The sequence below is a fragment of the Hylobates moloch genome, unplaced genomic scaffold (assembly GCF_009828535.3).
Source record: "Hylobates moloch isolate HMO894 unplaced genomic scaffold, HMol_V3 SCAFFOLD_15, whole genome shotgun sequence".
In the NCBI taxonomy this organism is placed as follows: domain Eukaryota; kingdom Metazoa; phylum Chordata; class Mammalia; order Primates; family Hylobatidae; genus Hylobates; species Hylobates moloch.
The window spans coordinates 76480454-76499876 of NW_026652290.1; the positions used below are offsets into that span (position 1 = coordinate 76480454).

The window sequence follows — 19423 nt, forward strand, 5'->3', positions numbered from 1 at the left end:
CATCCCTAACAGACATTTTCTTTCTACACATCACAGACAGTTTTATTCAATATTTTACTGGAAGTATACAATGTTATAATAATACAATTTGGTTGGTAAGCAATCTTGCTTGATGGTAATTGAGGTACTTATGAAAAAAAGTACAATACTAAGAACAATGCTATTGTGGCTTGATTATAGTCATTCTCGCAATCAAAATGTTTACTCTTGGTAGGATGCAGTGGCTCACGCCTGTAATCCAGCACTTTGGGAGGCCGACGTGGGCAGATCACTGGAGGCCAGGAGTTCAAGACTAGCCTGGCCAACATGGCGAAACCCCGTGTCTACTAAAAATACAAAAATTGCTGGGTGTAGTGGCATGTGCCTGTAATCCCAGCTACTTGGGTGCTAGAGGCATGAGAACTGCTTAAACCCAGGAGTGGGAGGTTGCAGTGAGCCAAGATCATGCCACTGCAGTCTAGCCTGGGCAACAGAGCAAGAATCAGTCCAAAAAAAAAAAAAAAAAGTCTATTCTTTATTTAGTCCAAACATTTTAATTATTTAGAGTGTTTCTTGACATTAAATTTTAACTCCAAAATGTACAAAAGAATCATGTGACTTAGACCATAGATTTATTTTTCCTTTTATGTTTCCTATGAGTCTACCAACTTTAGACCTCCGAGACTAAAGATCAAACAATTCTCACTTAGAATATGTTCCTTGAAAGGACTGTATTTGCAACGCGACCACCAAATGCTGAAGGAGCCGAGAAATCAAAGGAGGAGGCAGGCAAATCCAGTTTATTGGTATAGGATGATTTATTAGGAGGAACTTACAGACACAAGCATGGTCTTGGGTGACTGCAAAACAGATCTCTGCATGGCAAACCCCCAAATGCAGGGTTTGTATCTTGGGGAAAAAGTATGCGTGCTCTGGAAGGAATGTGTGGGTGGCTACAGGAGTCACAGCCTATGATTTTTGTTATAGCGTCAAAGTTTGTTTTGAAGGAATCTTACAGTGAATAGGTATTCCTATATAAAGAGTAATACATTAGGCTGGGCACGGTAGTTCATGCCTGTAATCCCGGCACTTTGGGAGACCGAAGCAGAAGGATCACTTGAGTCCAGGAGTTTGAGACCAGCCTGGGAAACATAGAAGGACCCCACCTCTATAAAAAAGAAATTTAAAAAATAAAAAATAAGAAAGAGTAATACATTAAATTGACATTTTGGAGGCATTCCCAGACTCAGGGTTAGTCAGAAGTTACATGGTGGATTAGCATTTAAAATAAAGACACTCTTGGCCAGGCACGGTACCTCACGCTTGTAATCCCAGCACTCTGGGTTGGAACAATGTGTACTCTGTTCTGTTTCTCATTGTGCATTACAAGGAAGAGGGTAGAGAAGGGTAAAATACTATGTGCACTACTTTGCTAAATGAGTTTATAAAGCAGTACAAGTCAGTTAATGTGATGCCTCTAACTTTATGCTTTGTGCTGTTTGCTTTGGCTATTCAGGCCCCTTTTATGGTTTCCTATGAATTTTAGGATTTTGACATTGGGTGACAGAGCGAGACCTGTCTCAAAAAAAAAAAAAAGAAAAAAAAGTATCTTTATTTTATAGAAAATGTAGCACATATACACCATGGAACACTATGCAGCCATAAAAAAGAACGAGATCATGTTCTTTGCAGGTACATGGATGGAACCAGAAGCCATTATCTTCAGCAAACTAACGCAGAAACAGAAAATCAAATACTGCATGTTCTCACTTGTCAATGGAAGCTGAATGATAAGAACACATGGACACATGCCAGGAAACAAGACACACTGGAACCTGATGGAGGGTGGGGGATGGGAGGAGGGATAGCATCAGGAAGAATGGCAAATGGATGCTGGGCTTACTATCTAGTTGATGGGATGATCTGTGCAGCTAATCACTATGGCACACATTTAACTATGTAACAAACCTGCACATCCTGCACATTTACCCCTGAACTTAAGATAAAAGTTGGGGGAAAAAAACGTCATCTGATGATGTGTATACATACTAAACTTTGGGAAACATTGGTCTATATATTTTCATAATTACAACTACAGACTATAGTCACTTTAGAATAAAGTCGACGTCATAAAAAAAAATAACAGTGTCTTTATTTTAAATGCTAATCTGCCATGTAACTTCTGGCTGACCCCGAATCTGGGAATTCCTCCAAAATGTCTAGTTGATATATTACTCTTTATATAAAAACATGTATTCACGATAAGTTTCCTTCAAAATAACCCTTGATACTGTTATAAAAAATCATAGGTTGTGATGCTATACCCACTTACACATTCCTTCCACAGCACATGTACTCTTCCCTCAAGATATAAGCCCTGGGCCTGGGAGGTTGCAGTACAAAGACCTTCCTGTCTTATGACTGCCCCAAGACCATTCTTCTGTCTGTAAGCTACCCCAATAAATCACCCTATACCAACAAAGTGGATTTGTCTGCCTCTTTCTTCGGTTTCTCAGCTCCTTTAACATTTGGAGGTAACTTTACATATACTCCTCTTTTACAAAACAACATGCCACTTGTTAAATAATTGAGTCACTCCTGTTTTAATTCTATGTAGGATACATATTTTTAAAAATCCCTCTGTTTACACTGAGACCAACCTATCCACCAATAGATTAAGAACCCCTTATCCAAAAAGCTTAGGACCGGCAGTGTTTTGGACTTCAGATTTCTTCAGATTTTGGAATATTTGCATATACATAAGAAGGTATCTTGGGGACAGGATCCAAGTCTAAACACGAGATTCATTTATGTTTCATACATACCTCATATTTATAGCCTGAAGGTAATTTTGTACGATACTTTTAATAATTTTGTGCATGAAACTAAGTTTTGACTGCAACTTTATCATGTCACGTGAGGGTAAGTGTGGAATTTTCCACTTATGGTGTCATGATGGCACTTGAAAAGCGTAAGATTTTGAAGCATTTTGGATTTCAGATTACCATATTAAGAACGCTCAACCTGTATTAGCATAGGAAAATTTATTATTTTTTTTATTTTATTGTTTCATTTTGTAGAGACAGGGTCTCCCTATGTTGCCCGGGCTAGTCTCAAATTCTTGGGCTCAAGTGATCTTCCCACTTGGTCTCCCAAAATGCTGGGATTATAAGCGTCAGCTATTGCACCCAGCCAGCAGAGGAAAAATTTTAAAACAAAACTAAAAAACTTGTAGCCACAGAGCTACTTGTGGTTTCAACCTGGTTCTGCGTTAAGTAAAGTTCTGGAAGACAGGACTACAACTAAGTCTTCGCTCCTCAAACCAAAAGCGACACAGGAAAAAAGCACCATCTCTTGGATTTTTCTATAGACCGAACTAAATTCTGCAGGACTGGAGTTGAATATTGTTAACTGCCACCCATACTGCCTATCCAAGTTGTGATTTCTGAAACCAAGGCTAATTCTGTAGTACAGTGACTTTCAAAGTTCCTTATAATTGGTGCCAGGCCCAGTGGCTCACGCCTGTAGTCCCAGCACTTTGGGAGGCCAAGGCAGGTGGGTCACCTGATGTCAGGAGTTCAAGACTAGCCTGGCCAACATGGCGAAACCCCATCTCTACTAAAAATACAAAAATTAGCCAGGCATGGTGGTGTGCACCTGTAATCCCAGCTACTCGGGACGCTGAGGCAGAAGAATCACTTGAACCCAGGAGGCAAAGGCTGCAGTGAGAGAAGATCGCACCACTGCACTCCAGCCTGGGCAATAAAGCAAAACTCAACCTCAAAAAAATTATAAAGTTCCTTATAATGGAATACAAGCCACAGAAAGGCCCATACTCTAGACTGAATGGTAAACTGGTGCTTGGTAATACTGCTGAGACTAAGAATGAATCCCAGTGCCTTAGATTAGGTCCCCCAATATATCCCTCTTATCCATGTTATGAAATGCAGCTTTAGGTTTTTAAAAATTATTCTCTGCACAATTAGTAATTGGTCACTGATTGTTAACTAAAAACAATGAATCATCCAGGCACCTGGACTATTTCCAATAGTCCTTAATAGATTGTTCCTGCCCCTCTCCTCCTTTCCCTGCTTTCCCTACCCCAACAGTCTCTAAAAGGAAAAGAAAGGGAAAAAAACCTAGAAGCAATTGCAAAGTTGTAGATTAGTCAGGACTCAGAATCACACGCTAGGAAGCATATGAAATGCTTTAAAAGGTTCCCCTCAGCCTTTCAGCAGACTACATTTTTAGGAGCACAGAAGCAATTGAAAACTGACCAAAATGCAAAACCAGACTTTCATTTCTTAAGGCTATGCCAAACAAGACAGGGCTTTAAAAGGTATTTAAAACATTAAAATGCACAGGATGGTGGAAAGTTACTGTATTCCTTCTGGGGACTTGAAGCCTTGGTTTCCTCAATTCCTTTGTGCTTGGGCTCTAAGAAGCGCAACATATTTTGCAAAAGGCCTCTGAATAGCATGTCTGGTTTTGTACAATTCACACACCTGCCTAAAGTCAGTGTAATGTATTTCTGGCTAAAGTACTGCACACAAGAATTTCTCTTCAGCCCTTTGTTTACCTCTAGAAATAAAGCAGATGGGAAAAGCAGAAGGCAGTGAGTTGTGCACTCAACATAAGCCAAATGCTACCAAGCCTTTATCTGGGGTCTATTACCCTTGGCAGTGTTTGTTTAAATCTTATTCAGGCAGATCGAAGAAAGTGGGGCAAAGGTTTTAAGCTTACGTTCTTTTTCAAGGCCTACCTTTCATAACGTCATGAAATCCATGCAGAGCAGCACCAACATTTGTTAACACAGAACTGTAGTTTGTCCGAAGGAGTCCATCTGGCTCTGTACCTAGGAAATCAAAATCACAAATCTAAGCATTTTCCTGAAAAATGGACTGCCCACTGTATCCCTCTACTTTTGGGAAGATAAAGAATGAAGATTGCTTGTAATGTGCTAGAAATAATGGCTCTTAAAACCTTGGCAGATACACTCAGACATAATGGTGATACACATAAGCACATCTAAATGATTTGCATCTCCTATGTCCACAAATATTTTTTAATGGTTGAGAAACAAAATTCAGTTGTTAAGCAGGATTAAGTCTGTCATGATTCTTTGTAAAACGAAAGTCTTTGTGAATTTTTACCTTGTTATATAACACATTTTTCATTCCCTACACATTATTTGCTGAACATCGCTAAAACACTCTTACCCAAATATCACAGAGTTCTGCTTCTGCCACGTCAGCATGAGGAGCTCTGTGGACCTGCTTGCCCTCTGCAAAACTGGTAAAATTTGCAAAAAGGACAATCACTTAAAGTCTCTGGAAATGGTTCTAAGGGCAACACAGCACATGATTTACTCAAGAAAATCTGTAACAACTCAGTAATAACAGTGAGAGTCTATGGTATTTAAACCAAGAATCACTACCTCCCTCCCACAGCTCAGGGAGACAGAAACTCCATTCCCAATAGGTATAGCCAAGAACACAGGACTTCCTCTCTCCCAACTCCTAAAGAGGTCTGGATTTCTTCTCTTGCTCCCAGCTACCTGTTGCTGAAGCTGAATTCTGAGCAAGTGTGGACAGAGGCGGGGAACGTTCCCCTTCTTTCACCCAGCCGCTACTCCTAAGACGGAGGCTCTACCTTGGGCATGGTGCTGCCAAGAAAAGTGGGGCCCTGATCACCCTTGCCTCAGCTCATCAACAGGAGTTCCGCCCTGAAAGAGGCAGACCAAGGGGACCGGGGACTGCTGCCTACCCCCTCCACTAAGTGCTCAGTTTCTAACAAGGGGGTGTCACTTAGAGAAAAGTATGACCACTGTCCCTAGCCCACAGAGATTTAGCCCAGGAGATAAGCAAGCCTTAAAACAAGAGCTCTGAATCTCTTCTTAAGGAACTGACTTAATTTGTAATACAGTGTGGAGAAGTTCAAGCCTAAGGGTGTACTCTAAAAAATTATGGCTGTGGTGAAAGCAATGAAGAAGAAATTGGTAGATTAGCGATATAAGTTAAACTGTGGGCTGCCTGGTTTACCAGAGAGAACAGGAAACAGAAAGAGCTAAGAAGAGCCCTCCTGGGGTCAGAATGAAGCCCAAACACTGATCTCAAAAAACTCCACCTGCTAGGTGTACACTAGGTCTATAACTATACCTGTAAAAGAGCCCAAACTGAATTAATTCTCTGAATAGACAACTGATGCCCCACGGCATTTTGAAAATGAGAGCAATCAATCAGCGGAGCTTAAACCTGGGTGTAATCAAGGAAAGAGACAGTGAAGGAGAGCCCTGCCACCATCGTCATCCCAGGGTGACTGTGTGCATGCCCAAGGCTGAATCCTTGAGAAGCAACATCATGGCACAAAACTTACATGCTAAAAACTAGAAGATGTGTTTAAAGAAAGTAAAGAGCTACATAAATGGAAAAACATACTACGTTCATGAATCAGATGACTAAGCTTAGATGGCAATACTCCCTGTATTAATTTCCTAGTGCTGCTGTAATGAAGTACCACAAACAAGGTGGCTTAAAACAACAGAAATTTATTTTCTCACAGTTCTAGAGGCCAGAAGTCCAAAATCAAGGTGTTAGCAGGGTCACACTCTCCCCAAAGGCCCTAAGGGAGAATTCTTTCTTGCCTCTTCCAGCTTCTGTTGGCCCTAGGTGTTACTTGCCTGTGGCAGCAAAACTCCAATCCCTGCATCTGTCTTCAAATGGCCTTCCCCCTTGTGTCTCTGTCTCCAAATTCTTTGTGTCTCTGTCTCGAAATCTCTCTCTCCTTATAAGGATCACATTCATTGGATTTAGGACTCTCTTTAATCCAGTATGACCTCATCTTAATTTGATGACATCTGCAGAGATTCTATTTCCACAGGAGATCATACATACGGGTACTGACAGTTAGAACTTCACATATTATTTTGGGGGACACAATTCAACTCACAACCCTCTCCACAATGATCTACAAGTTCAATGCAATCCCTATCAGAATCCCGACTGACTTCTTTGTAGACATCAACACAAGCTGATTCTAAAATTCATATGCGATTGCAAGGGACCTCAAATAACCAACAATGTTTAAAAAAAAAAAAAAAAACAAAGTAGGAGGGCTCACGCTTCCTGATCTCAAAATTTGCTATAAAGCAACAATCATCAAGATATGATGGTACTGGTGTAGGACAGATCAATGAAATAGACCTGAGAATCCAGAAATAAATCCATATATCTACAGTCAACTGATTCTCCACAAGGGTACTCAGACTATTCAATAAGGAAAAAATAGGCTTTTCAGTAAATGGTGCAGGGACAACTGCACAGGCACAGGCACCATATAAAAAAATTAAAATGAGGTTGGGCGTGGTGGCTCATGCCTATAATCCCAGCATTTTGGGAGGCCGAGGCGGGCAGATCACCTGAGGCTAGGAGCTCGAGACAAGCCTGGCCAACAAGGCGAGACCCCCATCTCTACTAAAAAATGCAAAAATTAGCTGAGTACAGTGGCACACATCCGTAGTCCCACCTACTCGGGAGGCTGAAGCAGGAGAATCACTTAAATCCGGGAGGCAGTTTGCAGCAAGCTGAGAGTGTGACACTGCACTCCAGCCTGGGTGATACAGTGAGTCTCTGTCTAAAAAAAAAAAAAAAAAAAAAAAATTAACTCAAAATTAAACATAAACCTAAGTGTAAGAGTTAAAACTATAAAACTCTTAGAAGAAAACATAGGGTAAGTCTTCATAACCTCAGATTTGACAGCAGATTCTTAGATAAGAAATCAAAAGCATCAGCAACAACAACAATAAAAAAAAATGGGGAATTGGACTTCATCAAAATTGAACATTTTTGTTCCTCAAAGGACAGTATCAAGAAAGTTAAAAGACAACCTATAAAATGGAAGAAAATATTGCAAATCATATATCCAATAAGGGACTTGTATGTATAATACATAAAGAACTGTTACAACTCAATAATAAACAGACAACCTAACTGAAAAATGGAGAAAAGATCTCAATAAATATTTCTCCAAAGAAGATATACAAATGGCCAAAAAGTACATTAGAAGATAGACAGCATCACTCGCAATCAGGGAAATCCAAGTCAAAACCACAATGAGATACCAGTTAATACCCACCAGAATGGCTAAAATCAAAAAACCAAGTAATAACAAGCACTGAAGAGGATGTGGAGAAATTAGAACCCTCATACACTGCTGGTAGGAATGTAAAATGGTACAACACTTTGGAAAACACTCCAGCAGTTCCTCAAACAGTTAAGCAGAGTTGCCACATGACCCAGGAATTCCATTCCTAGTTATACACCCCAAAGAAATGAAAAGAGATGTCCACAAAGAAACTTGTACATGAATGTCAACAGCATCATTATTTGTAATAGCCAAAAGGTAGAAACAACCCAAATGTCCACTACATGACAAATGGGTAAGTAAAATGTGATACATCCATAAAATGTAATATTATTCTGCAATAAAAAGGAATTGAGTACTGATACATGCTACAACTTTTATGAATCTTAAAAAGCATGATGCTAAGTGAAAGAAGTCAGAAAAGACCACATACTACATTATTCCATTTAAACGAAATGGTTAGAATTGGCAAATATATAGACAGAATGTAAATTACTAGGGCTTACGGGCTAGGGAGGGGTGGAACAGGGGAATAGGAGGGCAACAGCTAAAATACACAGGGTTTCTTCTTTGGGTGATAAAAATGTTCCAAGATTTACTGTAGTGACAACGCACATCCCTGTGAATATACTAAAAACCACTGAACTGTAAACTTTAATTAATACATTGTATGGTATATAAATTATACCACAATAATGCTGTTAAAAAAAACCACAGTACCAGAAAAATTACGGCATTCTTAAAAATGTCATTTAAACTGAGGTCCATTCAGTTACCCGAAAATACTTTTTTTTTTTTTTTTTTTTTGAGATGGAGTTTCGCTATTGCTGCCCAGGCTGGAGCGCAATGGCACGATCTCAGCTCACTGCATCCTCTGCCTCCCAGGCTCATGCGATTCTCCTGCCTCAGCCTCCCGAGTAGCTGGGATTACAGGCACGCACCACCACGCCCAGCTAATTTTGTATTTTTAGTAGAGACGAGGTTTCTCCATGTTGGTCAGGCTGGTCTCGAACTTCCAACCTCAGGTGATCTACCCACCTCAGCCTCCCAAAGTGCTGGGATTACAAGTGTGAGCCACCACGCCCGGCCCTGAAAATACTTTTTTTGAAGTTAGGCCAAAGGGGAACAAATAGCATTTTTACTACTAAAGCTCCCCTATGCTACTCATTGGAAAGCTGCTACAAATTCTTATGATTTGTTCCTTTCCATACAAAAAAGAGGAAGGGAGGGAAGGGAATTAATATTTAATGCATGCTCAGTGCCTGATATATTACATAATTTATTTTTATTATTTATTTATTTCAGAAGCAGTGTTGCTTTGTCACCCAGGCTGGAGTGCAGTGGTGTGATCATAGCTCACTGCAGCCTTAACCTCCTTGGCTCAAGTGATCTTCCACCTCAGCCTCCAGAGTAGCTGGGACTACAAGGAAGTACTACCACATCTAGATAATTTTTAAATTTTTAGTAGAGACGGGGTCTCCCTGTGTTGCCCAGGGTGGTCTTGAACTCCTGACCTCAAGCAATCCTCCCACCTCAGCCTCCCAACGTGCTGGGATGACAGGTGTGAGTCACCCAGCCCAGCCGTACATTCTTAATTTAACTCGATAATCACAACATTTAACTCCATTATATAAACAGAAAACCAGAAGTCCAGAGAGGTCAAGAGCTTTGCCCAAGGTCATAAATGTATAAGGGGCTAGAGAATTTGAATTCAAGTTTTCTTGACGCCAGATCCTATGCTCCTCTCACTCTACTTAGCTAAACCATCTCCTTTTTCCAGCTTCTTGTACTCTTGAAATACAAGAAGTCCTTGAAGTTGACCCCTGAGCAACAAACATACTTACTTGGCAAGGCAAGAAGAGCTATGTAAGTCTGCAGCTTCTCAAACACAGCTGTCATTTTTTTCATGTCCTGGGACAGCTCTAGATTCCTGGCTCTTAACGCAGATGTGCAAAGAGAGGATTCACATTCTTCTTCTAAACTAGGAATAGGCAGATTTTTAAGAAGTGAGCATCCCAAACAATTTTCAATTAGCTATTAGCAGCCAACCAAGTTCTCAAATAACTATATCCAAAGAGAGATATTGCAGAAAAAGGAATTTGATCTCATTTGTATGGCTCCATTTTTTTTACATCATGATACATACACTGCTTGCTGCGAATACCAATGGAATAAAAGATGATTAAATGGAATAACAGATAAAGGCATATGTCCATTATCTTTCCATCCTGAGAGCAACACAAAACATTAGAATATTTTTAATTTTTTTCTTTCTTTTTTTGAGACAGAGTCTCGCACTATCACCAGGTTTGAGTACAGTGGCGCAATCTCAGCTCACTGTAACCTCCGCCTCCCAAGTTCAAGCCGTTCTCGTGCCTCAGCCTCCTGAGTTGCTGGGATTACAGGCACCCACCACCACGCCCGGCTAATTTTTGTACTTTCAGTAGAGACAAGGTTTCACTGTGTTGGTCAGGCTGGTCTCCAATTCCTGACCTCGGGTGATCCACCCACCTCAGCTTCCCAAAGTGCTGGGATTACAGGCATGAACCACCATGCCCGGCCATATTTCTAAATATTCTAAATGTTAAAAATCCTTAAAATATTTACAGGAAAAAATTTTCACAGACTAAATTCCTAAAGAAAATGAATTAAACATGAACTGGTATTATTAACACTGACACTAGCGAGAGAATCTAGAAAACCTTTTCCAATACATACCGTTTTTCAAAAGCCAAACAGATTTACAATCTAGAGGCTCAAATTTAAAAGTAAATGCTTAACATTCATAAAATGCATTTTACCATTTTTAATTTTAAATAGTTACTTGGGAAAACTTAATTACAAGCTTTTTTAAAAATGTAGTGTCTTAACTATTCATTTTAAAATGTGGAGGTAATCAAGCAAAAAAAAAAAGGTTATTAGATAAAGCCAGAAAAGGTAGCATAGGAATCATAATCATTTCCATTCTCTCTCCATTGCAACTTCTCTTCTACTTTATTTATAGCAGACAGCTTCATTCCATTCTAAGCCCATTTACTACTAAACAACAGGTCATCTTGTCAATTAAAGTGGTATTTAAACCAATGCCCCCAAAATTGCCAAAAAATATTAATAACTCATGAAGCAGGGCTGAAAGCATATGGGACAGAACATTCCAAAAGTAGAAATCTTAGCTTAAGAAAGAATTCATCCAGTGTTTTAAAAAATATAATCACGAAAAAAATGAACCAAGATAAAATTCATAACTCTTTCAAATAGTAAATACTTGTGCAATGGTTCTTAAACAGATTCTTCTTAAACATAAGCCAAATCAAAGTTACATTCAACTTTAATGTTAAACTTCTAGAGTCAATTTTCAAAAAATCTCTAGTTATACTGAATTATAACATATAACGATCTAAAATAAAACTATTAGTTCATAACGATTAGTTTAAGCCATAATTATCTGATTCCCAATATTTCCTAATATCCTATCATATGCACAAATCACAGAATTTTGTTACTGAAATACCTTGTAAGGTTAGAATTACAAAAGAAGATGTCTCTTTATATTAATTTTTTAAATAATAAAATTGTACATTTCTTAAACACTAAACTTACTACTTTAGTTTTACAAGGAAGTATGATATAATTACTTATATATTTTCTTCTCTTTTTTTTTTTTTAAGAGACAGGGACTCTATCACCCAGGCTGGAGTAACAGCTCACTGCAGCCTCAAACTCCTGGGCTCAAGTGATTCTTCCATCTCAGCCTCCTAAGTAGCTAGAACTACAGGCACAGGCCGCCACCTCCAGCTAGTTTTCTTTTTATTTTCAGTAGAGACAGGTCTCCCTATGCCACCATGCCTGGCCTATTTTCAGTATCTGTAAGTAATTAACCTTTTTTTTTTTTGAGACAGAGTCTCACTCTGTTGCCCAGGCTGGAGTGCAGTGATGTGAGCTTGGCTCACATTCTGCCTCCCAGGTTCAAGTGATTCTCCTGCCTCAGCCTCCCAACTAGCTGGGACTACAGGCGTGCGCCACCACGCCCAGCTAATTTTTTTTTTTTTTTAGTAGAAACAGGGTTTTGCCATGTTGGCAAGGCTGATCTGAAACTCCTGAACTCAGGTGATCCACCCTCTTTGGCCTCCCAAAGTGCTGGGACTACAGGCATGAGCCACCGCACCTGGCCAACCTACTTATTTTATAAATTTTATTTTACTGTAAAATATTATTTCTCTCATGTTCCAGTTGTATTGTTCTTTGAATTTTTTTTTTTTTTTTTTGAGATGGAGTCTCGCTCTGTTGCCTAGGCTGGAGTGCAATGGCACGATCTTGGCTCACTGCAACCTCTGCCTCCCGGGTTCGAGCGATTCTCCTGCCTCAGCCTCCCAAGTAGTTGGGACTACAGGGATGCACCAAAACGCCCGGCTAATTTTTGTATTTTTAGAAGAGATGGGGTTTCACCAAGTTGGCCAGGCTGGTCTCGAACTCCTGACCTCAGGTGATCCACCCACCTCAGCCTCCCAAAGTGCTGGGATTACAGGCGTGAGCCACTCCACCCAGCCTTGATTTTTTTTAAAAAGGGCTAAATCTTATAATGGAAAGATTTAAATAAAACAAGTGTCTTGGTAGTTGTAAACCAAAAGTATCAAAACTTACAAGCAATATTATCAAATTTCCAATAACATGTATTATTTTTTCTGCCTTTCTAGAAATATTTAAAGTAGAATATCAAAGGTTACTAAATGATGTATTCTGTAAGGGCTAGAGTAGATACGGTTTTTAGTTTATAACAAGTCACTAATAACAAAAATAAGAAAATATACCATTTCAAAGAAACCTAAAATTTATAGATCCTACCTAACACAGAAGGAAACTATTATGAACACCCATCTAGGTGTTAACTGCAAAGGGATAATAATGGTAACCACAGTACAGAACAACTTAAAATCCATAACTGACAGATTATAATTCAACTTCCTTAAATTTAAGTTAATGCTGCTCAACCATGCTTTTCCTTTTTCATGGAAGTCCAAATTAACTGTGAAGCAGAAAAGTCAGGCAGATCACAAGAGGCACAGGTTAATATTTTATTAACGCCAGCCCAGATCAGGTTACACCCACAATTCCCCAAGTTCCCTGACCTCCGGGGGTAACTACCTTTTTAACTGATAGGGAAGAATCTTCCTAAGAAAACATATGTAGGAGGTTAAGTGTTCTGAAAAAGTTTTCAATTTCACAGTTGTCTCCTGGAAAAGAAAAATAATTTCAAGGTTAAAAGTGCTACTGGACAAAGAGGAGCTCCTAGTTTCCAGAAGTAAAACAAGGAAGAAAATTACCAAGACAGTCACAGTATCCTCAGTGATACTTTCAAATAAATGAAGCATTCCTTCCTCAAGAGGGCGGACATAGGACGCATTTTCATGAAGGTATTGTGAGAACTAAACAGAAGGGAAAGTATTGTGAATTAAATCACTGGAAAATAACAAACATCAACACATTTCTAAATGGACCCACCAAATTATAAATCTAAATTGTAAACCTGATAACAGCTCACTGCAGCCTCAAACTCCTGTGCTCAAGTTTTGGAAACTTTTTTTTGGAAATTTGGTTTAAAAGCCAAACACAGATGCTCCCCTCTAATAGTCCCAGATGATACCCCCAAGTCCCTATCCCATTCTAAATCAAGGAACTAGAAGAGGGGTGACACAATTAATAACCAGGCATCAGAGGAAATAGGGAGGGAATACTGCATTAGAACCTAGGACCAACAGGTCAGCCTCCCTGAACACCTGCTTCTCCATAGAGGTCCCAGTATAAAAACAAACAAAAAAGATTTGAAAATCAAGACTGTATGACAAAAATTTTTGTGTTATATACCTAATTTTTAAAAAACAAGCCTATTGAGGACAGCTTATTTTTAATGTATACGATATTTGGTGTTAACAAATTCCAAGGATGTAATTATCAAAATGAGGATACAGAAACCTTTTTTTTTTTTTTTTTTTGAGACAGAGTCTCACTCTGTCCCCCAAGCTGGAGTGCAGTGGTAGGATCTCTTGGCTCACTGCAACCTCTGCCTCCCAGGTTCTCAAGCAATTCTCCTGCCTCAGCCTCCCAAGTAGTTGGGACTACAGATGCGCACCACTACACCCAGCTAATTTTTGTATTTTTAGTAGAGACAGGGTTTCACTATGTTGGCCAGGCTGGTCTCGAACTCCTGACCTCAGGTGATCCACCCACCTCAGCCTCCCAAAGTGCTGGGATTACAGGTGTGAGCCAACATGCCCAGCTTAAAAACTTTTTATAACTGTCACTGATAATCTTAATATTTACAAGGGACTAATTCAGTATGAAGAATAGCTTCAGAAAAAAAATCCTATAGGCATTTAGAAAATTTATAGGCAAAAAGATTTTCATTTATTAAATATCTCAATTACCTAATATTATATAATAGCTCAAATTTCAATTTCTCAGTATAGAAATATAAGATCTCATTTTGCAGAAACATGATTCAACTGACCCCATCCACTACAAACTACACAGACACATGGCCGTGGGTAACTTACTTAATGTCTTTGGGCTTCAGTCTTTAGAGCTGTATAATATAATGCACTCTAAGCTTACAAGTCTAAAGGTCTACTTTATGATGCTATGAACAAGTTTAAACACTCCGGTCATCTTTTAACAAATGGTTTCTGAATCTCCTTCAATAATATAGACTTATAGGATCTTTTATAGGCCAAAGCACCAAAGGTAAAGTAATGAGAAATACATGAATTATTCAAAGTAATGAAATGTTTCAAACAAATTAAGATTAATACATTTAATTCTCACTATGTGGGTGTAACATGGCAACAAGCTAAAATAAAATTCCAATAATGCACAAGGAACCAGTATTGGATAGTATATTCTATCCAATACTGGTTAGCATATATATATAAAATATATATAAATATATATATATAAAAATATACATAGACACACACACACACACACACACACACACACACACACACACACAAAATTCAAATATATTGATATGGTTTGGCTGTGTCCCCACCCAAATCTCAGCCTGAGTTGTATCTCCCAGAATTCCTACATGTTGTGGGAGGTGTCCAGGGGGAGGTAATTGAATCATGAGGGCCAGTCTTTCCTGGGCTAGTCTCATGATAATGAATACGTCTCACAAGATCTGACAGGTTTATCAGGGGTTTCCACTTTTGCTTCTTGCTCATTTTTCTCTTGCCACCTCCATGTAAAAAGTGTCTTTTGCCTCCCGCCATGATTCTGAGGCCTCCCCAGCCATGTGGAACATTAAATCTCTTTTTCTTCCCAGTCTCAGATACATCTTTCATGTCTTTATCAGCAGCGTGAAGATGGACTTATATATATATACACATACACACACACACACACACACACACACATACATTTTTTTTCTTGAGACAGGGTCTCACTCTGTTGCCCAAGCTGGAATGAAGTGGCACAATCTTGGCTCACTGCAACCTCTGCCTCCTGGGCTCAAGGGATCCTCCCACCTCAGCCCACCAAGTAGCTGGGACTACAGGTACAAGCCACCACACTTGGCTAATTTTTTTTTTTTTTTGGTAGAGATGGGGTTTCACCATGTTGCCCAGGCTGGTCTTGAACTCTTGAGGTCAAGCAATCCACCCGCCTCAGCCTCCCAAAGTACTTGGATTACAAGTGTGAGCTACTGTGTCTGGTCAGAAAATATTTTTTAATATTACAGGAAGTATAAAAGAAAGCATAACTACATTAAAATGTTGCAGTACTGTCTTCCCTATCCAGGTCTTCTGAAAGCTTTTTCCCACAGTGATATTAAAGAACATTTCAAAGGCCCAATGTTTAACTTTTACAAACTTCAATAGATGTGTAGAGTCAGACCAAAATTGATGAAAGCCAAGCACCTAATGATGGCTTCCTATGTGTAAGACATAAAGATGATGATCCTAAGAGCTAATCTTTATCGGGTGCTAGTACTACATGCCACGCACTGTTTTTAGTGCTTTACAAAATGTATTATCTTATTGAATCCTCAAATACGCTTTCCTGTGAGGTAAGTCTTCTATCTCCCATTTTAAAGATGAGAAAACGGAAGCGCAGAGAGAGTAAGTATATTTCCCAAGAGGACATAACTGAGAAAGTGGCAAAAATGGACTGGGAACCCAGGAAGTCTAACTCCTGAGTCCAAGTCTTTGCTGCACTAATAGGCACATAGGGGACCCACAGACATAAACACTATTCAAACCCTGAAAATACTGCATGATGCACAAAACAAGCAGGGAATAAGAATCAGGTTATGTAGGACGAATGGCATGACTCATATTTCAGACTGCCACATCATGAGGCACTTACAGCACACATGTATAGCAATTTCCCTCAATTTCCACCCTGTGAGAGACAGCTTCTAAGATGGTCTCAATTATCCCCACTTCCTGGTATTTTTGGTTTTGTGTACTACCCTGTCACATTGTTTCAAGGTTGGTCTGGTCTGTGGATACTGGAGAAGTGATAATGTGTGTCTACCTAGGCTATGTCAAAAGGCACTGTAGCTTCCATCTTGCTCTTAGATCGCTCCCTATGAGAAATGTTAGCTGCCATTTACGAGGACACTCAAAGAGCCAGGCAATAAGAAACAGGTTCCCAGCCAACTACGAGCACTAACTCACCAGGCACGTGAGTCGGCCACCTGGGATGCAAAACCCCCAGCTCCAGTGACATCCTGACTGAAACCTTATGAGAGATCATGAGCCAGCTAACTAACCCCTCCATTCTTGACCCGCAGCAACTGTGAGACAGTAAATGTTTGTTGTTTTAAACTACTAAGTTTTGGGGTAATTTATTACACAGCAATACATAGCTAATATACTCACAACATTTATTTTATCCTTTTCAGTTAAATGAAATTTTGTAAGCTACCTTAAATTGTTTTTTAGAATTAGCAGGGGAGAAAAAAGGGAAAGAAACAAGCAAAATCTAATGGCCCCAAAAAAGCACACGGACTGAAGGAAGTGACATTTAAACCCTGTTTGAACCTCACAAACCCTGAAAATGCCCCCCAAGCTCAACTGAATAAGCAATGTGTCTCCCACTCCATAACTCAGCAGGAAGGAAAAAGGTCAACTACACCACGCAGGTTGTTTTACTCCTCAACATGCCCAGTGATGAAAGTTACACTGTGAGTACAATCAGGGAGAGAAATGCCAGCAAATTAATTTTTCCGACAATAAAATGGTACTTTTATGCCACCCCCTGATCAAAAAGCTACAAAGGCCTCAATCCTTTTTTTTTTTTTTTGAGACGGAATCTCGCTCTGTCACCCAGGCTGGAGTGCAGTGGCGCGATCTCGGCTCACTGCAAGCTCCGCCTGCCGGGTTCACGCCATTCTCCTGCCTTAGCCTCTCCGAGTAGATGGGACTACAGGTGCCCGCCACCACGCCCGGCTAATTTTTTTGTATTTTTAGTAGAGACGGGGTTTCACCGTGGTCTCGATCTCCTGACCGCCTGATCTGCCCGCCTCGGCCTCCCAAAGTGCTGGGATTACAAGCGTGAGCCACCGCGCCCAGCCCTAGAGGCCTCAATCCTACAAACAAAGTGAAGGTCTATGTCTTGGCCTGACCTTAGGGGCCTTTTAGAACCTGAAGCCATTTTTTCTCTTTCAACCTTACTTTCCATTCCTCCCCTTCTGAGGACTTCACATTTCAGCCAAGACAGTTTGCTCATTATTCCCTCCCCATGCCTCACCCTGTTCCCAACCCCCACGCTCCCTATGCTTTCCTGCTCCATGATTTTGTTCATGTCATTCTCTTCTGGGGGAAAAAGTGTATCCCACTTCTCTCCTCCTATTTAAACCTTGCTAATTTTTCAAGACCCATTCAAATCCCCAAAAAATCTTTCCCAGACATTACCACCTACAGTGACCTCCATTCCCTGGTGATCTCATACCACTTACTGGCCATACCACTCACTCGCTCATACTAAGGTGTTTTAAAAACTCCCCTAGGGCCAGGCACAGTGGCTTACACCTGTAATCCCAGCACTTTGGGAGGCTGAGGCAGGCAGATCACCTGAGGTCAGGAGTTCGAGACCAGCCTGGCCAGCATGGCAAAACCCTGGCTCTACTACAAATAGGAAAAAAAAAGAAAAAAAAAATTAGCCAGTGTAGTGGTGCACGCCTGTAGTCCCAGCTAGTTGGGAGGCTGAGGTGGGAGGATCACTTGAGCCCAGGAGGCGGAGGTTGCAGTGAACCAAGATCACACTGCTGCACTCCAGCCTGGGCAACAGAGCAAGACTCCGACTCAATAAAAAAAAAAAAAAAACCTCCCTGATATGGTTTGGCTCTATGTCCCCACGCAAATCTCATCTTCTAGCTCCCACAGTTCCCACATTATGGGAGGGACCCAGTGGGAGATGACTGAATGATGGGGGTGGGTCTTTCCCAAGCTGTTCTCACAATAGTGAACGAGTCTCATGAGATCTGATGGTTTTAAAAATGGGAGTTTCCCTGCACAAGCTCTCTTTTTGCCTGCCGCCATCCACGAAACACGTGACTTGCTCCTCTTTGCCTTGATTGTGAGGCCTCCCCAGCCATGTGGAACTGTAAGTCTAATAAACCTCTTTCTTTTGTAAATTGCTCAGTCTCCAGTATGTCTTTATCAGCAGTGTGAAAATGGACTAATACACTTCCCTAGTATTTAATTCCTTAAGAATCTCTATTTTTGCCATATTTTACTTTGAGAGTAAAAACTATGACTTTTGGGTTTTTTCCATGTCCTTTGCAGTACTTGGATGGTGCACAGAAGAGGTCTAAAAGCAAATAATATCTCCCTATTTTGTTCAGGGCAAACAAAACGTATTCTGAATTAAATTTACCTTCTGATTCAATGGAGATATAGTGTCAATGGCAGAATCAACAGGAAAAATTTGAATCCTCTGTTCTGTGTAGGTATGAAAGTTTAGAAGAGCCGTCACAAGATCCTGAACAAAAGCCAGGGCCTGCCCAGCAATATCTCGCATCTTCAGCTTTAAAATGAAAAATACACAGTTAAGGTCAACTCTCAAATTATTACCCTAAAAGAACTTTATTGAGTCTGTTCTGGAGAAAACATTTGAATCCTAGTGTGATTATTCCTTAATTTAAATTCATCCGCTCCTACTTGAATTTTAATATTCCCATCTAAGTAAATTAGAAAGCCACCAGTTTGGCAAATACACCTCCTGCACTTAACCTAGACCACGTAAGTATAAGGTCTACCAATCTACAAAAAAGCATGGCTCAAAACATTAATGCATCTCA

At 40.1% G+C, this 19423-nt stretch overlaps 1 protein-coding gene across 5 annotated transcripts in view; it reads right to left on the reverse strand.

The window, feature by feature from the left end:
* PPP1R21 (protein phosphatase 1 regulatory subunit 21) overlaps nucleotides 1-19423 on the reverse strand; it is a 74540-nt gene that overhangs the window by 29904 nt on the left and 25213 nt on the right. For all 5 annotated transcript variants that reach the window (XM_032176393.1, XM_032176396.2, XM_032176395.2 and 2 more), the window contains exons 9-13: nucleotides 19000-19149; nucleotides 13443-13544; nucleotides 13264-13352; nucleotides 9966-10102; nucleotides 4742-4834 (exon numbers count right to left, since the gene is read on the reverse strand). In XM_032176393.1, the coding sequence (XP_032032284.1) occupies nucleotides 4742-4834; nucleotides 9966-10102; nucleotides 13264-13352; nucleotides 13443-13544; nucleotides 19000-19149 (571 nt within the window). The remainder of the gene's footprint in view (nucleotides 1-4741; nucleotides 4835-9965; nucleotides 10103-13263; nucleotides 13353-13442; nucleotides 13545-18999; nucleotides 19150-19423) is intronic.